This window comes from Astatotilapia calliptera, chromosome 7 (assembly GCF_900246225.1).
Source record: "Astatotilapia calliptera chromosome 7, fAstCal1.2, whole genome shotgun sequence".
NCBI classification, from domain to species: Eukaryota; Metazoa; Chordata; class Actinopteri; order Cichliformes; family Cichlidae; genus Astatotilapia; species Astatotilapia calliptera.
In genome coordinates, this window is record NC_039308.1 from 63,549,714 (window position 1) to 63,572,715 (window position 23,002).

Sequence of the window (23,002 nt, forward strand, 5' to 3'; positions counted from 1 at the left end):
GGCCGCAGGTGACGTTATGCAGGGAGTTAATGAATAACCTGGATGGTATTACATCACCACTGGTTGCCCTCCAGTTACTCTCTTTGTGTTTGCCTCTGTCCCTGATGTCTGATAATGTCATCATGGAGCTGGCCCTTCATGTTCACCCCATGGTGAAAGGCTGTGAATACACCTGCGTGTGTTGCCCATTTTATTGAGATAAAGTTACTTCCTCAGCTTGATGTTAATATGCACCAACCTTTTTTGTTATCAGTCTTTTATTGAACCGTTTCAGTAGAGTCTGTCAATGATTTGTGTTGCTGTGTTTTGCATGACAAGAGGGGAAAATGTTTGATTTGTTTGATGTTTGATTGGGAGTCTGTTAATTGTCTTTGTCTGGAGGAAGTTCATTAGATTTCAGACGTCACTGTGACCTCACAAAGCACCTTAATTATTAGAAAACACAACAAAATCCTACTAGCATAAAATGATGACGCGATGACAAGTTATATCCAATAGGTCAGTTCCACTGTGACTAGGGAGGGATGTTGATAAGATTTTCATCATTATCAATTCTGCATATTGCCCTGATTCTTTATCATTTTCCTTGTTGACATCCAATCAATTTTCCTTGTGGAGAAATGTCGGTCAGCGCAGGATTTTTATCGTCAACGCAGTGTGTTATTATCTAAAGTTTTCATAGTATAAACAAATGGTTGAATGGGAGGAATTACGAAAAGATCCACTGCTTTAGCGTCATTGTTCTGCAATGTAGAAAACCACACCAGCATTGATAGGTGGAGCTCAAAGGCATATGATCATGAAGTATTTGGAACCGGTTCTCAATAGCCATCCTTAACAGTGACATCATAATGTCCTTAAAAAACACCTTTTTGGCCATCATCCAACAGCATAACTCAGAAAGAAAGATGATTTGAGTTGACATCATATTTGGCTGCATGCTGAAGTGTTTACACTCATCTTTGTGCTTACCTATTGAATTGCTTTAAAGTCATTACTTACGTGTGTCTCGCCAAATTTGCATGTGAACAGCAAGTTGACTGGTTGGTGAAGAGATACAGCTGGGCGTCAAATTTCTGGGTACCATTCATTTACAGCTAATATTTCCAGAAATCCGAAGGATGTGTAGGGTTTATAAAAAAAAAATCCCACCTGGAGTAAAAATTTCCTCAAAGTTGACCAGTCAGACTAGTTTCTCTGCAAGTTGTCGTGGTGTAATTATTTTGTTTTGACTCCTTGGATCTGCATAACCTGGTCTGTGTGGATCTTCTGACTGTGTGAACTTGCTTTTGGGAAAGCAGTGAGATTTTTGGGCTACATTAGAGGAAACATCAGATAGAAATATATTAAAATAATTTTGGTCGGTGGCTTTTAGGCTAATTTGTGGTCATTTTCTTTTAAGTGAGTAAAATAAAAGGTGCACATACAGCTCAGGTTTGGAGAATCTATCTTGAGCTCCACTGTCTGTTTTAGCTTTATCTTGTATCAGCATCAGTGAGCATCCCATCACAATCACCCTTCTCGTGCCCCCTTATCACCCCAGCCTGGGCTGTTTCCATGGCAACCAAATCTGCTCCAGGCCTGTACACAGTGTGTCTGTCTCTCTGCTTTCTCTTCTCTTTGCTTGTTTTCTTCTGTTCAGTCGGAGCATCACAGCCTAGTGCTGCTTCCTTAAGTGTGAGGAGCTTATTTTATTTATTTATTTATTTAATGATTCTTCCTTTTTTTTCCTGCTTGGATGTGATGTGGAGGGGCATTTTTTCTGCATGAGGAGATGGGCGATGTTTGTTATGCTGAGTAATCACGTGGATGGCTGTGTTGCTTCTTTTAATTTCTCTGCCTTTCTCATATTTTATTGTCAATATTCTTGCTGTTTTCTCTTATTAACCTTTTATTCCAACCCCCTTTCTGTCCATAGAAGCGGGATTTTTTTGAGTTTGCCATGGGACAATTGTCAAGCGACATAAAGATGCAGAGCGCTCCGTCTCTGACTACCACACATGTAAACCTGCACACTCATCCCCTCCCCATCTCTGTTCACTGCACAAAAGCAAGAAAGAGAGTGATAGAGAAGGAAGGAGAGATTCAGAGAGGAAAAAGTGTGAGACTGGGTGGGTGGGAGAGCAGTCGCCATTAGACATATGCAGCATCAGATGCTGTGCTCAGCAGCGGCAGGGACACAGAGAAAGACAGCAAAAGATTCACATCCCTCGAAGCTGTGTTGTTAGCTGCACGACCGAAGGGCTTCCTGCCAGATAAGGTACGGTATAACAGGTGATGGGGCAGGTTGTAATGTGGCAGCGGATGTTTTTTGTACAGGGGCAAACTGGTATTGCAGCAAAGCTTTCTGCAGAGTAGAAAGCACATTATAAGCATCCGGATATTATAAGCATATCCGGATGCTTATAATGTGAAGTTATGTCAGCATGCTAGTTACACATAAACTGGGATTCACTTTTTCAGTTAAAGAAAAGATCAGCTAAGCTTAGGTGGACTGTGCTCATTTGTTTGTGCTGTTTTATATGTTGTGCAAGCCAGTGGGCGTTTTGCCTTCAACCTTCATTGACTATCTAAATTTTTATCTATGTCAATGCTTGCCGGTATCTACGTTCTGATTCAGCAGCAGTTTGTTGTTTAACAGTGCAAGCAGTTGCTACTGTCTCTCTAGACTCTCTTTCATGTTCTTGTGCTGCTCCTCTTGCATCAGGCGTGTTGCCAGGCAGCAAAAGCATGTGTACATCGGCTGCATGTTCAGTTCATCCAGCAGACTACAAGTCAATAGGAGACGAGCTGTAGGCTGTAGTGAAGCACTACTCAACCTCCATGTCATATGTTTGATGTGGTCGTCTGCATGTGAGATTTGATTTTTCACCCACATTCTCCTTCATCTGTTTCTTCCCTGCTCCACAATCATCCCCTCTCCCTCACCTTGAGCTGGCTAAGTTGCTAGGCTGGAGAGATCCTGGCTGAATAACATCCTTCGTTACCTCCACACAGCTCTCCTTTCTCGCTCTACTCCCTCCCTCTGTGGCGCTGCCAGACCACAGGTGAAAAGTTGCAGGACACAAGTGATTAGATACATTTCCTCCCCAGTTTAACCCCCTCTCTCACTTTCTCACCAGTGTTGTTAACTGTTTTTCTTTTTTGCCCATCCTCTCAAGAGGAACATAGCCTTATCATCGTTTTTGTTTTGGCTACTGCACCTCTGTCACTCACACTCTTCCTTTTCAGCTGAGGTTTAAACCTCCATTTACGCTTTGGGGTAAGCGAGAAGAGGCCCATTCATTTTTAATGACACCACGTGCCTGTAGATGAATAAAACAACATGGCTGCATTCACATTCTGACCTTTTACTTGTCGCATGACACCTGGTTGACCAATGAAATGGACCTCAAACTACGCTGGGTTTTTTTTCATTTGCATGTTGACTTAATTAAATGGCACAGTGGTTTTGTAATGTGCAGTCTAGCACGCGCACACATGCTGTTTCTCACAACCCCAATAAACGACTGATCGTGTGTGTGTGTGTGTGTGTCCCATGTTAAAGGTAAAAGGGCTGTGGTGAATGTGAGCACGGAGGAGATCAGAGTGATTAGAAGTGACGGATAGACGGAGGCAGTTCATCAAGTTTGTGGATGGTTAATTTGAAACACACATACAAACACACACGCACAGGATGTCACACAGGCCTTCTGCCTGTGTCCAGACCTGCTCTTTGAATTCCCCTGGCTTAATTTATCGCACGCTCTCAGTTTCCTGTTTCACGAGCTACTGCACAAGAGACCCTCGGTCAACAACCACCAGCCTTCACACAGTTACACAGGCACTCACACTTGTCGAATTTAAGTCTTTGTCTTCGGATGTGTGATATTCCTTCAGATCCCAGGACTGCTAAATCTCGTTGGATGATCCGGTCAGCTTTTAAGTCTTTAAATAACTTTTGTATTCATCTTTATAGCACTGTGGTTATTTTAAAATGCCAGGTGCTAAATATCTGCTAATAAAAGATAATGCAAAAGATCAAAAGTACGTGTGAATTCTTGTGCTAGAGTCAGGATTGGAAATGTGTGTGAAATGGATCCGTTGTTGTGACTTTGCAGCAGTTGAGTTTGAAGGGCTTTATTTGTTGCCATGGAGTGATTGAGTGAAGCTTAGACCAACATGTGCCCTTTATGATCACATGTTTGTCGCGTTCTTACATTTCTCCATGAATGCTTTGCTTACTTAATTCTCTTTCCTTTTTTTTTTTTTTGTCGCTTCTTCTTTTAGGCACCATGGATCTCCCAGCGTCTGCTCCAGTGGTAGCCCTTCTCCACTGACCCTTATCTCCTCCTTCCTCCACCTCTCTCATCTACCCCTCATTCTTCATACCCCACTACCCCTCACCCCCACGTCTTTGACCCTAGCTTACCACTCAGCCCGTCTTACATCATGGCAGGGGAGAAAGGGCCCAACAAGAAGAGCGCCATGGACATCAAGCGCCTGGCGAGCCTCATCCAGAGAGGGACAGGCCGCTTGCTGGTGATTGACAGCAGGACGTTTTCTGAGTACAATGCGTCACACGTACAAGGCGCGGTCAACGTTTGCTGCTCAAAGCTGGTGAAGAGGCGGCTGCAGCAGGACAAAGTGTCTGTCACTGAGTTGCTTCAACCCAATGGCAAAGTGAAGGTGAGTTAAAGCTCAATTAAGGCTACCTGACAGCTGATGCTTTTTGGGTGGTAGAATGTGATTAGAGAGCCATTCACTTAAGTGCCAAGCTGACATTATGCCAAGCTCCTACCTTGCTGATAACGGTGAGACACTTGATTCCTACCTGCTTCATAATCTACTCTTAAAACCTCTTAAAATGGTCATTTGTATGTTTTTACACTTCTCACAAATAAATAAGACAAAGCATGCTAACTGCTGAGATTTAGAGGTGCCAGTAAGTGGAGTTTGTCACTTTTGCTCGGAGCCAAACTAGCCGTTTCCCCTGTGTGCAGTCTTTGTGCCAAGCCAAATTTAAGATACTGGTAGTTTTACAATTACGAAACTCATATTGATCTCGTATTGAAGAACATGAGTGGTATTCATATTCTTATTGAACTTGATCAAAATAAAAATTTGAGTGTTTCAAAAAATGGTTCGCGTTTTTATATTTAGTGCTTTCTGTGCTTCATAAATTCCCTCAACCCACAGACTGAAATAACTCCTTTAAACAACTGATTGACTTGTCCCAAGCACACCTTGGTGATTTACAAATTTTTGTTTGTTCGTCTGCTCACATTTAGAGTTTAGTAGTATAGCAGCTCTGCTTGTAGCATGTTTTCATTATGCAGTAGGTGCAGTGGGTTGATATAGGAGGACTTTCTTTGAGCCTGGGGTCTCAGATTCAGGTTCCCTTGTCAGCACGCTGTCACACCGTTGAAGTGCCGTCATGCAAGATGCTGACTTTACGCCAGCTGTATGAGATTATTACCAACAGTCTGACCTGCGTTTCACTGTAGTTCCAAACTAGCCTCCTCTGTGTTAGCCAAGCACATTAGTGGATGCTATATTTGGTGGGCAGGCACGCATACTGTATGTTTGTTGCTTATCAGTGGCCCTGAAATCGGATCCTTCTGGTTTCCATGACTTCTCCTCTGAATATGACAGCCTTCTTTCCATGGCTTGTCCAGCCGCGGCATGCTGACTCCTGTATTTTTAGTCTCTGTGTGAAACTGAAGGATCTCTGAGGGGGGAGGGGGGGGGGGGGGCAAGGGGAGAGGAGGAGGGTTGACATCAGTGTGTTTTGTGTGCGGTATGTGCTTTTTGTGCTGTCATGTTTGCGCATGCATTCATCAGCTAACAGTTTTACTTGACTGAATACAGAAAGCAAAAAAGCTGTAGAGGACATGGGAGATGATTTTCTGCCTCCTGGCTTCAAATGTTATTTTTAGATATTCAACTTTTTAGTTACACCCAGTGCAATAAAACAATGATTCACAGCAACCCATGACACTTGCCAGGTGAGTGAATTTTTTTTTTTTAGGCGTGACTCAGAATGGCAGTTCACACTTCTTTTTTGTTGTTCTACTTCCTGGTTGCCAGGAGGCGGTCTGGTTGTCTGGCCTGCCACTCATCTTATTCTGTTGAACCTATTTATAAGAGTGATTTATGACCAGCTTCCATTTTATGCCATTGTGTGTCAGCCCCAAACTGGCTGACATGTATTTACCTGCTTGGTACATCTTTCATAACTAAAAACATCACTTCCCAAAAAAAAAGGCAAATATTTAGACTTTATTACTTTATTGCTCTGTTTACTCCTGCTGGGTTACACTAACATTTGTAGATGACAGACAGCGTCTACATGGTAAAATGAACTTCAGTTCCACTAATAGCACCTGGGATATTTAACCGAGTCCCTATATACCTGCTGTTTTTCCCTGGCTCTAATGCTTTAATGCGAGTCGACCCCACATGCCTTCCTTTTCACCTAACATGAACCATTATCAGCCAGAAGATTCTGTATCTGAATACTTGTATTATTCCGACCAAAAGATCCAGTTTTGTTCCGATAATGGTTTTATTTTAGCCGAGATCTTACACACCCAAAAATAAAATCTTTTGAACACTAGAGATGTAGACAACAAAGAGAAAGCGATGGATTTAAATTAGCTGCTGCTGGAGAAATGTTTATTTGAGGCTTTGGATCACTGTCAGAGTTTCAGTTTCATTACTTGCCCTGAGTGCAGCGCGCTAGAGCGTGTTTCTGTGCTCCGTCTCTGGGTTCATCTCTGTGTGGGGCTCTGTGCTTGGCAGATCTCACACTGTGGCACCCCACAGAGCCATGCTTCCTCCTGATTTCGCTCACTTTCATTCTCGTGACAGCTCTGTCTGTCTGTTTTGCAACCATAGCCTGCAGCTGCTCGCAACCACCTCGATTCTTATTAGTTTATTCCAGTTCTCCTCTCACTGTCTAGTGTTGTCCCATGCCTGCTTTGTTATTATCCATTCCCCACCCCCAGTAAAGAGGATAAGGCTTGCGATTAATGCTAGGCTGGATAAAGCTGGAACTAGCCGGGTTAGAGAGGAGGGCCTGACGGACCCAGACTCTTTTGTTATTGGCTAAGCATGACATCATCCCTTTTGTGTGGCCACTGGCAGGCCGCGGGCTGGGCACGTGCAGATTGGCTGTGTGGTGTTTAAGCCAGCTCCCGACTGACCCCCCCATACACACACACACACACACACACCATCGTCTGTACCCCCCACATGGCTCTGAGCATCTCCAGGAGCTGTCTCAGCCAGCCAAAACGCCAAAGGACACCATTGTGGCTCTTTGTATGGGAAGTGAATGCAGGAAGCAGGAGAGCAGCATTGACAGTATTCATGGATGGGCTGTTGCCTCCGCCTCCTCCCCAGCTGCCTCTCGCCTCGCATCCCATTGAGAACTAATAGCCTGCGTCCCCCAAGGCGCTGCACTCACCCTCTTTCATCGAAGCTCCCAATGCTTCAGTTAACTGAGCTGAATGAACAGAACAGCAGCAAACAAAATGGTGTCCTCTTTCTTCTGCCTTTCACGTTCCATCCCTTCATAGCTCCTTTTATTAATGCTCTCTATTAATGTAGGTGTAGAGAACTGGACACAGTAGGCTAGATGATGGACGACCTCTGCTGGGAGAGCGCAGGCTTAGTCGGAAATGGGGCTTCCTCATGCCTTTTCCGACAGGCTAGAGGGCAGGCGGCTGGTTTCTTGGCTTAAGCCTGGCTAATCCCTGCTGCTGTGACAGGGACAGCCGGCCAGGCAGGCCTGACAGATGGACCAGAGGTTTTCACTACCAGTAACCAGCCTGGGGAAGCACCCTTCCTCTTCTATATAGACATGGACCCCACGCTTTTGTTAAACGAAATAGCATGCCTGCATATAGATACGTTGCACTTATGAGCTGTCAAATCTGTTAATGTGGCAGAACTTAAATATTTATAACCACAAGTAGGTTTCCAGATGAAAATTTAGCTGATTTTTGCATTTTTGATGTAAAGTGAAGAAACCAGCTGTATCAGCACACTGACCAAGATGTAGTGCATCAAGTTTAAGACAGATGTGACGGGGTGAACTTGTAAAATTTAGGATTTCTGCTTGCAAAATAGAATAATGCTGAAATCAATATAGCACAAATAGATAACCAAAAAAAGAAAATTGATAAATATATTGAGCCATTCCCCAGTACTGGACTCTGTAATGGGTATTAACTGATTGGTTGAGACATTTAATCAAGATCAAGAGAGGGGGAAAAAGTGTTTTGGGAAGTCGAATGACAACAAGTGAAACCCTTAACAGTCACTTTCAGCTTTCTAAATGCTGCTGATTTCCTTTTGTGATTTCTGCACTATTAGTCAGACTAAACAGGCAATTTGAAGAAATTATGCAAACAGATTTAAACATATTTCTCCAATTTCACTGTATAATCAAAAAACAATAAATAACTGAATAATTGTTAGCTGCAGCCGTACCAATGTGATGCCTTTATGGAAACATTCATTTTACACCTGAAAATATTCTCCAGCTGTTGTGATACCAACATTTTAGACATGATAATGAACAATAGGCTGATTCTTTTTGTTTGGTATAATGGGCATGCAGCAATAAAGCCAAGAAAGGCTGTAATCTTGTCTGTGATCTTAATTGGTGATATCGGCTGAGTGTCCTGCCAAACAGAGAGAGATAACATGTGACTAATGGATTTATGCAATGTAGAAGATCTCCATCAATTCCACTGATGACACACCATATGTTGTGTTTATCCTCCATGTCAAGGGTTAGGAGGCGGCTGTAATGATGCATGATAGGGAACCCCATATGGAAAGACAATTTAAAAAATAAATCTCATTAGCTACAGTTGCAAGAATTCATCTTTTTGTATTTCTCTTATAGGATTTTCTTATTAAAATGGTGACTTTCCCATTTTTCTCTTACAGCATGTTTACTTTAATTCATGCTTAATTCAGTGTTGCATGAAAAAAGTTACACTTTCATGAATAAATCAAATGTGCATCTAAAGAGGAAATAGTTATTTACTTTGTTATGATCAAAAAGTGTTTGTCATCTAGTGTCTGACACAGACTGTGTTTTACCATCAAGGACATCACACGTGTTTCATGTGTCATCTCCCATGATTGCAAGAGTGGACTCTGAGAACATAGATGATGAATTTCTGTGTTGGTTATTTCCCAGGTGACCCAGATGGGAAAAATGGGAAATTTCCGTGTGTTTCATTCACATTTATCTGAATTTAAACAGAAATGCTAAAGCCAGCAGTGGTGTTTCTACAGAGATGGATAATGTCATATGTTTGCTTTGATGAGGTCATGCACTGAGTCATTGTTTGCTTTTAAGATCCCACTGTTTAACATAGACACACATGTCATAATCTGTATATAGTTTCAGATCTAATCACAAAGTAAAACTAACAATTACAGAAAATATAATATATGTATATTTCTTTACTCTAGTGTGAGTTCATGTGAGAGGATTTTGGGATACAAAACATGACTTCATTATATAAAGAATTGGGAGGATGATGAGGTGTTACCACATAAAGAGAATGAATGCTTTCTTTACAGACAAAAATGAAGTCTGTGTACTGAGACAGACAAACTTTTATGTAAAAGTATAAAAATTCACTTGTATATAAATGTGTACCCTGAACAGGGCCTTATGTGTGTCTGTGTGCTAAAGGATCCCTGATATTCACCAACATGTAGGTGTGACCACACCAGATCAGGTGACCGCATCTCAGAAATCATCAGGGATGACCTCACACTGCACATGCACAGAGCCGTCAGGAGCTTTCACCACCATGCCACATACCCACATCCCAGTCAGATTCACTTTCATTCAGGTGTAAAGTTTTACTTTAAAGGATGTTTCACAGTTATTCCCCATACTAAGGCTAGAATCTAAATTATCTATGAACCCAGGTTGAACCATATTATATACCTCTTTCCACATCTTATGAGCACAGTTGTTAGTGTCTCACACACACATATCACACCTACTGAAGCATACATGGAGGTGGCAGCTGCCAGTTTCAGTCAATGACATCATCATCCCCAGGGTGGTAGCTTGACAGTCGCGAGAGGTGTAGTTTGCACCTGTGAGCCGGGGTCTTAAACAGACTTATTGAATACTTAAAAGGAGACACTAGAGTACATGCAATATACCGTGTATACTGTTGAAAGTTTGGTCCAGTTGGTGCCACATCGGCATAGAAATAATGTTAGAAATGTACCCAGAAACCAACTGAAATGATAGGCGTATGGGTGGTACGTACTTAATTTTTTTCTGGTGAATCAGTATGACAAACTCTGACTCCTGCTCACTGTGCTGTCTTTTTAAAGAGAGATTTCGTAATTGCCATTTCCTGTATCTCTTCAGCTCCTCGTTACTGAAGAATTTACTGTTAACTGAAGATGGCTCGTACCGCACTCCTCTTGTTTTGTGTGGGTCCTCCCAGAGTGGACACCGTGAGGGGACCCAGACTGTGCTTCAGGAATGTGGGTCCATTTTTAGATTTGTGTCACAGACCAGTACACACACACATACTCCCACTCAGCACTGACCTTGTCACTGGTCAGCAGCAAGACAGGGGTCAGAGGGAAGTTGTATGTCACTTTTTTGCACAAACTGTTACCGTAAAGCAGGACAGCGTTTCCCTTATTTCATAGATATCTTCTGTTGCCAAGCTACCCATCAGTTATCTTTCATTATGTGTGTGTGTGTGTGTGTGTGTATACATACAAACTGTTCCTTCAGAGGAGCATTGACACAAAGTCCATGCCCTAACTTGCAGCCTTGTCTCCAACCTCGTTTTTCTTCCACTCCTTACATATTTTATAACAGGGTCAGTTAGAAGTGTACAGGGACTTCTGACTCTCTTGCCCAATCCCTTCATTTTTTTTCTCTTTCAGGGTCAAATGTTATCCTTTTTCTAGCTCTGTGTATCTCATTTAATAGAATTTCATCTTTTATGCATCTTGCCTCTCATGTTTGTTGTTTATTCTCTGCTGTGACGCCGGTCTCCAGCTCCTTTAGAGAGACCTGGGTGCAGCAGGATTGTAGCATTTGGTGTGCTAGTGCTACCTTCTGTCCCTCCATCTCTCTCTTGCTTTATATCTAATCCTCCCTCAAGTTTCCGTCTGATCCCCCTTCTTGGCATTCCTTTCCCTGGCTTCCTCTTCTGTTCCTTCATCCCTTGTTTTTCCTCTCTGCTAGTGGCATTCCTTGTTTACCTGCAGTGTGCATGCGTCAGAGAGCCTGGGCCAGTACTGTAATAGTAGTGATGCTGTAGCACTGCAGAGGGATGAGGGATCTGTACTACTGCTGCAGTCTGACAGCAAGTCCCAGCCCTGGGTCGTTGACCTCCAGCACTGCAGCAACCTCCATGTGTTTCACATGCTTAGCCAGATGGGTAGTTTTTAGCATCTGGTGTAATATTCTTCTATCTGTTATGCCATTTATACTTTCTAACAAATCTAGACATTCCTTTTCGTCTTATAAGGGAATAAGGTGAGATCTAATTTATCAAAAAATAGTCATCAAAATGGCATTTAACTGTCACTTAATTTTATCATTTGCAGCAAATTTATAGATTTTTTTCTATATTGTGGTAGTACCACCAAACCTGTGAAAATAAAATGTTAAAAAATGCAACTGCAGTGTCTGTGGTTGTTTGAGAAAAGTATTTAATTATGATGTTTTCTATGTAATGTATGAACACAGTAGTTTCACAGAGAGCGACAGTATTTCCTTTATGAGATTCATTCCATGTTTTCACATTAGAAAGTAAACCTTTTAGACTGCGCAGCTGATAAACAACACCAAAGTGTGCATTGAGCGGTGTGTTTATATTTGTGTTAACGCACGTTTGTACGGTTAAAGGCCTGTAATCCTCAGGCACTGAGATCAGACTCCCAAATTAGATCTGATCCCATTAGGATTATTAGCCAAAATATCCAGGGTTAGTTAGGATGAAGGATGCAGGGAATTTAAAACAAAGACAAAGAGACGCAGGGCAAATAACAAATTGTGCATTGTGGGCAGTTTAATGCTAAAACAGGAAATCATAGAAATGGTGCACTTTAATTACGGTTAAATTAATGCTAATCACCTCCAGGCTCTTTCTTTTTTTGATCTTAATCTGGTTGATATTTTGTATGTGAGTGTATACTGGGCCAGATGGCCTCATAGCTCCATTGCACACAAACCATGATCTTATTATTTTTGCAGTGTATTTTAGCAACAGTTGTTTATTGCAACCACTTTAGGTGATATAGATAAGAAGTCTAAATATCGCAATGCTAATAAATAGAATAAAAAGAAACCAGGGTGTTTGCAATTTTCTGATGGTCTGTGTTGCAGATTATTTATGAAGCTGTTAACAGTAGGCTGCTTGTCGCTATAAGATGTTAACCAGCACTAATTGTCAGTGTCTTTTTGCAATCCCATAATATAGGTCTGGTTACTTCCTTCACATTGGATGAACTATTTATAGAATATCACATCATGTATGTTGTTGGGGTTTTTTTTTTTGCAGATATTGATGTTCACACACATCAAGTGTAGGCTTTGCTGTAAATAACCACTTCTAAATGGTTCCCTGTCATAAGTCATTTGAGAGCTTATAATGGGTAGTCTGTTTTATAAACGAGACCCCAGGTTTTCATTCTTTTAGGTCAGTATTGGTGTTGGATGCAGGCAGGCTTAGCTAAGTCAGCCTTTATTAAGCCAGAGTGAGATTTTAGCATGCTTCAGAGACTGACCTTGTCCTGTCTAAATCACCTGCCTGGCAGTCTTCCAAGCCACTCTGCTACAGCTGCTCTGTAAGCAGAAACATTAGCAAACGCGCTCCAGGTGCACTGTGGAGCTGTGTATATCATGAGTTGTCATCGCCATTGTGCCTTCATGTGCACAGAGAGCAAAGAGACATTGAGGAAGTGGAAGCTAGCAGATATTCAGCGACACTTTGCACATGAGGATGATGTGCTTTTGTTGTTTACTGAGGTACACAAAGAATTCACGACCCGTCTCGTTTCATTGTCGCCGCTCTCCGTCTTCTGTTTCATCTCCTAAATTCCTTTTTTGTCCCCTTTTTCTTTTTCTCAATTTTTGTCTCTATTGTTCACTGACCCAATGTGTAGTTACCCCCACACCTCACCCCAATCCCCCTCCATCCTTTTCTCCCTGTAGCTGGCCCTCCTTCCCGCTCCCTCTCCCGTCTCCTGTCCAGTGGCGGTTCAGTGAGGTAGTGATTCATAGCTGCAGTAGGCGCTGCCTGATGGTCATGTGACCAAAGCCTGCCTGACAACATGGAGAATGAACACAGTCTGGCTAGTTTGTGTGCAGCCTCATGCACATGCTCCCTCATGCAAACACACACACGCAAAGAAATACTTTGTCGCATCAGCGCATGCTCACATCCTCTCATCTTTCTCCCAATCTGACATAAACAGCATCACTATGAAGCCACTGGATGTCCACGCCCTTCGCTATGCAGCCAGCTTTCATGATTTTATCCTCTATTACTGCAATCATCCTTCTCATATTTGTCCAAAACAAAACATTATGACTGAACAGTGCAATACCCTACCCTAATGCAATATTCATAGTCCTGTGCATTATCTTATAACTATAAGCACGCGCAGTGCTTGCTGTTTACTGTTGCAGTCACAGGCACCAGTAAAAGTTTATTGTCAAAACACCCAGTAGTGTGTTTGTGAGTTCCTTTTTATTTCTTTTTTATTTTTGTTGCTTCTTCCTGGAAAATGTGAAAGCAGCACAGAGGTCAGGTGTTTGAGGAAACAGGTTTGGTCCCTGCCGCAGCTCATTTACCATCACTGCGTCATCAGAATGCCCTCTTACAATGCCTGGGTTTACTCAGGCGAAAGAAAATATTCCTCAAACCCCACCCACAAGTTTGAATACATGTCATAGATTCAAATGCTGGGGTTGTCCCAAGTCCCAAATTACCCAAGATGCCAATTAGATAGAAATTCCAGTTTTTTCTAACTCGTACTTCCTTGCTGGCTTTGACACAAGATATTTTTGTTGTATAATCAATTCTCTTCTCTTCCTTGTTGTTTATCTTCTGTGCAGGTTGAGCTGGGCAGGAAGCAGGAAGTGGTGGTTTATGACCAGAGTTCCAAAGAAGCAGGGCATCTGTCCAAAGATGGTTTTGTGCACATTCTCATGGGAAAGTTGGAGGGCACCTTCCACAAAGTCTCCCTTCTCACCGGTAAGACATGTGTGGTGTTGGTGGTGGTGCAAAAGAAAAGGGGAAAGAGCAGACTTTGTATATCTCAAAGCCTGTTTTCCTTTGTGTGTGTGTGTATGCACTGCTATTTATTGTAGCCCGAACAGGTGCACTGTTGTCGTTGCACAGTTTGATCAGCAGATGTCACTCATGAGAACAACAGGACAACAATGTAGCCCTTAGTCAGTTCCCCATTTCTTAACACTATACTAGTGTTCTGACTTCGTGGTGTAAGGTTTGCAGGTATGTGTGAGCCCAGGAGGGAGAGGGGAAGTAAACTCCCCTGCACTCTTCCCCTTACCCAGCATCTCTGCAGTAATGGTGAAGCTCAACTTTCAATCCTCTGGCCTTATTTATCACAGTTATTACCCTGTCGTAGTGTCCACTAAGCACACTGAGATTTATAATTGAGCCCCACCAAGACTGTTAATAGTCGCTGAGTTAATAACATCTTGATTGTGGTGGCTGCAGCTTTTTAAGGGATGATATTACACACACACATATCCGCCCGCCGAGGCTTATGAATCTGTCCCAAATATGTCAGTGCAGAATGGGGAGTGTAATCTGCCTCAGTCAGGATTTGAAACGAGGCAGCGGAGGCATGCTGCTCTTGCAAATCTCGGCTCTTCTCTCTGCATCCCCATTCTTCTCCTCTTCCCTCCGCTGGGAGATTAGTGCTTTTTTCATGAGTCATTCACGGATGCCTAGGATTGCCTGAAAGCACACAGCCTCTACAATTTGTCACAGAAGTGTACTGAGCGCATGCTTTGGGTGGACACACCCGTGCATACAAAGTGCATACACACGACCGCGTTTGATGCCTCACACACACGAACACAAACACACACTCTCTGATTACTGAAAAGCCGGGATTTTGTTAATACTGAAGGACCCCCTGTCAGCAGCTCCCTCCTCGTTATCAATCTCGGCTCGTTCTCGTTGTGTTTCTTCAACAGAGGAAGAAAAAGAGGAATCACACCTCTTCCATTTTTGTCCCCGCTTTTCTGCTGTTTCCACGACAACAGTGGCAGAGAATATTCTCCTGTAGGACTCAGCCAATGGCGTCCGCTTTTGTTTGGGTGGTTGTAATATTGGGGTCAGTGGAGCTAGCAGCAGCGTTGTATACATAATATTTGTCTGTATTTGCAGTGCATGCATGCAGGTGGGTGGTGTTGCATGCATGTGCCTGCATGCATTATGACGTTATGTGAACGATTGCTGTGGGATCTGCTTATGTGGGGAAAAAAGCATCAGTGTGAAGGTGTTAGAGATAAGAATAGGATATGCTTGTCAGGATTTTTAAGTGTTGCTGTTAAGTTGCCTTTATTAATGTGACAATGTTTATATTATAATTGGGGATGACGGGCATTCTTGTTCATTGCGTCTGCACAGTTTGCAGCAACAAAGTGCCTGGTGTCTAAAAGGACGCTTGTCTTTTCTGTTACAAAAAAACCCCACAGTGGCACAATGTGTGATTTGTGAACAAACTGAGCCCAGAGAAAGTTCAAAGGTCAGGGGTCACGATGTGCCATCTTGGATCTCAAGCTCTTCACAGAGCAGTGAAAGCAAGCATGCAAGAAAACTATTTTTCGAAATGGGCCACTGGTTTGACAGAATTACTCATTTGAAGATGTCACACTTGCCTCCTAAAAACCAGTAAAAAGTTGCTCACCTGGTTTTGTGAATGACCAAAGGCCACCACATGCACTAGCCTTTCCCAGCCATTCCTCCCACTCACTCACTGCTTTCCCATCCACTCTCTGTACTTTACTGTTAAATAAAAGCCGAAGATGTCAAAAATGAAACCCACCCAAAATAAAGTAATGGATTAAATAATGAGTAAAAACGTATGCTTCTTTTTGTCCATCCTTTATGTTTTTGTCCTGTCTCTGCCTCCTCATTCTTGACTTTAATTGGCATTACTCCCGTCTCCCAAATTTAAAAAAATAATCCCAGTTCACACCTCCCTCTCCGCCCACCTTATGCTTTTACACCTCCCTTCTACTGAACCTCTGATTTATGCTACTAATAATTCCCGTGGTGACCTCATATCTGACTGAGGACTTATTTTCAGCCTCACACCAGACGTACACACTACGCAGAGTGTAGCACTGGTGCAAATCCAGTGAGGGGTAATGTGGGTGGGTAAAGGAGGGAGAAATGGATTGCGAGATGAAAAGAATCCATAAATGGGATGAACAGGGTGAATTTGAGAATAATTATGAAGCTGCCTGTCTGAGGGGAGGTTGATTTTTCTACCTTAAATGTCAGTTATGCAGACGCTTGCCAAAGGGAGATTAAGGCAACATTTCTGAAAGGGATTTATGTTTTTTGCATTTTTAAACCTAATGCTTATTGACTTAAATTTCCTTTCAACTAGGGGAAATAAGACAGGAGAAGACAGGAGATGCCAGATAAGCTGCCTGAATGAAATGTTACACAATCATAATGAATGCTCTGGGAACATATTGATCCCAAAACAATCTGTGACCCCTCTCAGGTTTCCACCATTCAGTAATTGATCAACTGGAAAGCACACCATGTCGTTACATGTGGAAAACGTCATACTGGTAGCATTGTCCCAAAAGGGCAATTGTTTTTGTGAATGAAATTACTAATGCAGATTCTCACCCTGTATTAAAGAATGCATTCACGCTGGATGTAGTTGTACTTGGAGAGTGTCCTTGTGAATCCATGCAAGCACAAAGGTTAAGGTTATGCTACTTCATTGATTGCGTGAAAGTGTTTGTGAGAAACATGCCTCTCTCAGGACAGCTGTATTTTTAACACAGTGGTGATCTCACCCAGTTGGAGCTCAAGCTGATGCGTCTTGCCTTTTTCAGAGTTCTGATAGCGTGTGTGTGTGTGTGTGTGTGTGTGTGTGTGTGTGTGTGTGTGTGTGTGTAGAGGGAGAGATCATCACTTGGTTGGAGCCAGCTGCCTCCCCAGTGGCTCTAAAGTTTGTGCATTTCCCACCAATCTGCAAGCACACAGCCAAATTGGAGACAACGCTGAACACTCCCTGCTAGTGTGGGGCTAGGTGGTATGTTAGCCGATGCCAGCTGTGTCATACGTCACAGCAGCCCCGCTATAGAACTGACAGCATGAAATGTTTTGCTGCCGTGTTCTAGTTTCAGCAGTCTAATATGCAAGACAGAATAAAAAGAGAACTTTCAAAAAGGCTACTCATGAGCTGTGGATGAAAAGAGAGTTGGGTAGTGTTTTCAAGTGGAAGGGAGGTGGAGATAAAAATAACAATATGTTTTATTCATAGCACATTTTTTTCCTTTTTTTTTTCAAGTACTTTAAGTTGAGGGGGTGACAGCTAGAAATTAGGAAATTAAACACATGCAAAAATAGCATTATAAAAGCACCATCACAGCAGTTGGGTCATAAAGAGGAAATGAAGGTGCGGGAACATGCAGATGTATATGTCATCCATGTAATGTGTGAGTCTACAGAGTTTTCTAATGTGTGAGACTCCTTCTAATCTTCTCTTGCACCATCTGCCAGTGTTTTTCGTGGGATTACTAAAACACCACACCGTTAGGTCAAAGGGAAAAAGGAGAGAAAGGGGACACCAACTGAAATGAGGTAGTGACAAGGGACAAGGGACATGTCTAAATAGTCTATAGTGGCAGCACTTGACTGCACTCATAGTGCAGAGGTAATCCTGAAACAGTTATGTGGCCAAAGGAAAATAAAGTTTTGCAGTGTATTAATCCTAAATTTGAAGTGTTTGCTGCCTTTTCACTCTCATATAGCTTTTAAAAAAAATTGTACTATTTCGCTACATAGGTGAATTAAGAATATTCACTGACATGTTCAGGGCGATGATGTCAGTGAATATTTGAGTGATTTCACAGATGAACAGGCCTCGTCAGGTTTGTGCTGTTTCACATTCCGTTGAAGACACACACATCAATCAAACTGCGTTGTTTCACAATAAAATGTGACAAAATGAGTTATGCTATTCTAGTATTGCACGACAGTTTTAAGTGTCCAGTAGATGGACAGTGTTGTCCCTGATACAGAGTCCTATGAACTGCATTGAAAAGAGTTCATTTATATACTGTAGCATGTGATCTGGGGCACAGTTTTTGATTTTTTTTCTGTCTCCCACGCAAAAGCACACAAGAGACAAGGCAGTGACATACTGATGGGAGGTATCAGGAGATGAAAGGTGCCTCTCTCTCATTTTCTTTCACTTGCACTTTCTTTGTCATGCACATTGTAAATAATGCAGACACATACAGGAGCTGCTGTGTTCCTCTGGGCTTTGATGACATCAGGTTAGGGTGTTATTGCACAGACACGGGGGTACAAAGGTCAAGTAAGTTACGGCTCATTCTCGTGTGCTGTTATACAACAGTGTGGGGAGTGTTTTTCGTGTGTGTGTGCGTGTGTGTGCAGACATTAGAGAGAAGCTGAAGAGGTGAGGTAATCATGGGAGGCACAACCTTACAATGCAGCCGTTCAGACATTCCAATGAGCTACATAAGGAGGTCTGTTTGTGAGCATGCATGTTTTTGTGCGTGCATGAATATGTGCATATAAAGCAGAGCACGAATGAGTATGAGGCAATGTTTTGGAGTATTTGTGTGAGAAAAGACATAATAGACAAATGAGAGCAATTGAGGAGATGAGGTAATACTCCTTATTTCATCCTGAATGTGTGCGTGAGTATGCGTGTGCGTGTCAGAGCCTGTGTGGTCACAGAGCTCGCTCAGAGAGACAGGTCGCACTGCTCGGTGTTTGTGAGCCTCCACAGAAATGAAAGACTTTCTTTCCTTCTGGAGCCCAGCATGAAGTCTCCCTTTCTGAAGCTGAAGCCTGAGGTGAAGAAACTGCTTACACACACACACACAATTTACGCGGACACCTGCAGCGCGCATGTGTGTTTGAGATGCTTCAACAGATGCGGATCACCAGTTTTATGTGATCGGAAACTGCTAAAAATGTATCTGCTGTAAAAGTTTTATAGTTTTGCTTGGGGGTCTGGGTTCTGTCGGCTTCTAAAGATAAACGTGTGATGGAAAATGACGTGATCGATCAAGTTGTGTAAACAGTGTTTGAATGACATTTGCCTACTGCTTTATGCCTCCAGGTGTGTTATCATTGGTCAGAGGTTGCAGACTAATTGTGGATGTGTGTCTGAGGTCCATTTTTTTCTCCCCACCTACAACTTTTCTCTCTTCAGCTTCTCCGTCACCCCCTTCTTTCCTGTGTATACTAACCTCCTAACCTGCCCCTTCTGCACCTCTCTGCTCCTTTCTGCCCCTCCACGTCCCCCTCCTACCTCTCAATTACGCCAATGGGAGTTCTAGCAGATCAATGATTTCATTGAGAAGGAGCCAGTGGTGCCATTAGGAGGTGAGCTCACCGTCCCCAGGGAGAACTGACACAGTATTCTCAATGACCTCGCCTTCCTCAGCAGTCCTCTTTACATCTCTCCTTCAACCCCCTTTACCTTCCCCCTTACTTCTACTTCGCTTTACCCATACCCTTCTCCTCCTCCTCCTCTTCCTCCTTCCTCTCTTCTGTTTCATGGTGCTGAGAACAGAGCTCTATTTTTAGGCCCAGACTCCTGCGGTCGTCACATCTGGCGCCAGTGGCCTCGATGCTCTCACCCTGGCCTGTAGATACACAACACATACCGGCCCCACCCCAGCCAGCACCGCGGGAGCACAAAGGTCAAAGAATAAAGGCTATAAAATATCTATGACATCACCTCCCGCCTCAGAAAAGTGTGACATAGTTTGAAAAGCCCTCTAACTGGACAGTGACATAATGCTCAGTTTTCTGCTTTGTAGGTAATGACCTTGATGAGATATTGGGCAAACCCTTAACTTGTGCACACACTTGAGAAAGCTTGCAAATACGTGCACATGTGGACAGACACTCTTACACACACACATAAATATGGTAACAAAGCCCAGAGGAGGTCAGTACCAAGTTGCATTTTATGTAACAATGTTCTGTTTCTGCCAGTGTTCTCGCCCCCTCCCCCGTCCGTCTCATTGGCCTCACATGATGAGCTTGATGTCATTTTCCCCTTCTTTCCCTTAAATTTGGGAGAACAAAAACAGGCCAGCATATGTGCATGTTTATGTGTGTGCACAGTGTGATGCACGCGCATGTGTGTGTGTGTGCGTGTGTGTGTGTTTATGTGAGCTGCTGCCAAATGTTTCCACCATGACGTGATCTCACTGCTCTGCTTGCCTTCTGCTCTTCTTCCTTTTCTCCTCCATCACCGAGTCCCTTGCACACACACACACACACACACACACGCACACAGACGCACAAGAGAAACACATTGTTGTACGCATATACTTTGACATGCAAAGGAGAAGACTGAAGGTTTCTCCCAGATCCCGGTATGGGAGAGATGTGCATAAATTTCAAGTAGTGTGGATATGTCTGTGAATGAGACTCTGGTACTGATACTTAAGCTTAGAAGAATTAAAATAACTTTAATCGTGGGAAGAAATTAACATAAAGTTCACAGTGATTCAGAATAACATGTGTGGCAAAGACAAAACATGACTGTAAAAAATAACCATTAAGGGTTTAAATTAGGGTTTTGTTTACACATGCAGAATTAATATTTGCTTACTTTTTTGATGTTTTACTCTTGGTAAACTTTTTGGCAAAATCCTGTGACGTTGACCTAAATACATACTTGTTTATAGTATAGGTATTTAAGCTGGTTTATGTATACAGTCTGTTCATACCTTCTGTGTCCTGCGGCATTGGAACTCTAGACTCTATCTAGAGGCCTTTTGAACGTCCCAGCCTGCCCCCGGTCATACATTCATCCAGCAGGGGATAAAAATAGTTTGTTGAAACTGTTACCTAGGCAGTGTCAACACATCGGGTCAACAGGAGCTGAAGCTGAACAGTGTGCTACCCAAAGCTCGCTTCACCCCCATCAGCACCTCATAACTCAAACCTCATCATGAGTTTGGGCCAAGTATTCGCTAGTTTGGTTGCTACACCGTCAGCTTACCGCTGAGGCGCTTACCCTGACGTCTCTGACACACATGTGGAGTGGAAATTTCCAAAGGCAGAAGAAAAGGGAAAGGAGTAGCTAACAATTATGCTAGTTTATCCTACCGAGGCCTGGACTGCATCCACCAGATTCCATTCATGCTCGGACTGCCCACTGCCGCTCCTGTCATAACGTCATTCCTTGGAACAATGGTGGATTCCTGTTTATCACTGGGCTGTCTTTGATGCACTTTATCTCTGGCATGCCACAGAGCTGCTTCCTTATTTACCTACTGAAAAGACTCCACTTTTACTGTGTGGACGAGGTCCATGTCTTTGCAGACTTGTACTTTGTTCCCTTTAAACTTATAGCACCAGATGATCTGCTTTAATATGCTGTTTGCTAATTATTCTCCAAAAAGGGTTGAGAAAGGTTCTTCTTTTCCAGACTAGTAGCAGAGGAGTAGAATAGTTGCCTGTTACAGTGCTGATACTTTAAATCCTGTGTGGTTTAACACTTTTCCTGGTATGTATACAGACTTGTAACACAGGTCGTTTTACCGTAAATACATGCTGATCACACACTGAAATGTTTGGGTTCAACCTCGAGGGCTGCTGCTGTTTCCTGATAAAAGAGGGAGATTTTCTATCTCCACAGCAACAGGCTAATTTTGGAGTTCCAGGCAAATCCAAACCTTCAGATTGAGGTATGCAGCAGTTTGTGATCATTCTCAGTCCTCCTCATATCTCCCCCTCTGCGGACACACAAAAAACTCACTTATACACACACACATACAGAGATGAAGGCTGGACAGCACTGAGAGGCCACTTCCTCTTGTGTTGTGTAACTACTTCCTGTTTCTGATAAAGTGACATCAGGGTTCCCCAGGGTAAAAGAAAAAGATGTCTAGAGAACATGTATGCACACCAATCTTCTATATATCTATATTTTGTTGTTTTGTATTTGGACTAAAAAGTAAAAGGGAAGCTCAGAAATCCCACCAGCTTTACAGATGATTAAACGGCATGATGTAGGTGTTGGCACAGTGGTGCACGCAGAAACAGCTTGCCCAGTTCCTTCCATGGCATTACGTCATTCCCTTCCTATTGTTCTTCTGTAGCTGACGGAGTGATGTCACTGTCGCATTGTGGATGTGACACATTCACACATGCACACAGTGTCCAGGGCATGTAATGGCCGGAAAAACTAACCTTGACCTTGGGTGTTGCAGTAGCCGCTGTCACCATGTCCTCTACACCCAAATCCAGTCTGCAGGTTACACCCTGCCTTGTGACGGATCTCTGTCCAGGAGGGGAATTGACTGGAAGAATGACATACTTTTTTTTGTTTGTTTTCTTTTCTTTTTTTTGTCTTTTTGTTGAATTATAAGCTGATTTGTGTTACTTTTCCATTTCTAATATGCCTCAGTATGGTCAAAGAAACCCTGGGAGTCACTAACACATTGATGAGATAATAGTAGTTTTCCTCTTAAAGAATATCACTTAATCTGAAAACACCACTCAGTGACAGGCACAGACAGGCACAGCATATCGTTTGCAGAGAGATGCCCTGGTACAGCCTGAGACTGTCTGAGTTAATTGTAAGACAGGTAGACATGACGCTGAGCTAACAGAGGAGCAGATGGCGTGGCTTCCAGCTCTGTTGTGAGGACAGTGGATCTGTCAACCTGCCTGCTGTGCTGGTAGGAGCTAATTAACACTAAACTGATCTGAGA

At 42.9% G+C, this 23,002-nt stretch overlaps 1 protein-coding gene across 5 annotated transcripts in view; it reads left to right on the forward strand.

Moving 5' to 3' along the window:
* The window catches only part of dusp8a (dual specificity phosphatase 8a), a 40,015-nt gene that overhangs the window by 2,817 nt on the left and 14,196 nt on the right, over positions 1 to 23,002 (forward strand). For 3 of the 5 annotated variants that reach the window (XM_026176494.1, XM_026176495.1, XM_026176498.1), the window contains exons 2-3: positions 4,270 to 4,668; positions 14,120 to 14,258. In XM_026176494.1, coding sequence (XP_026032279.1) covers positions 4,432 to 4,668; positions 14,120 to 14,258 — 376 coding nt within the window. In that variant the 5' untranslated portion in view covers positions 4,270 to 4,431. Of the gene's footprint in view, positions 1 to 922; positions 2,261 to 2,641; positions 3,048 to 4,269; positions 4,669 to 14,119; positions 14,259 to 23,002 lie in introns of those variants that run through there. The other 2 variants (XM_026176496.1, XM_026176497.1) reach the window with 2 other exon arrangements.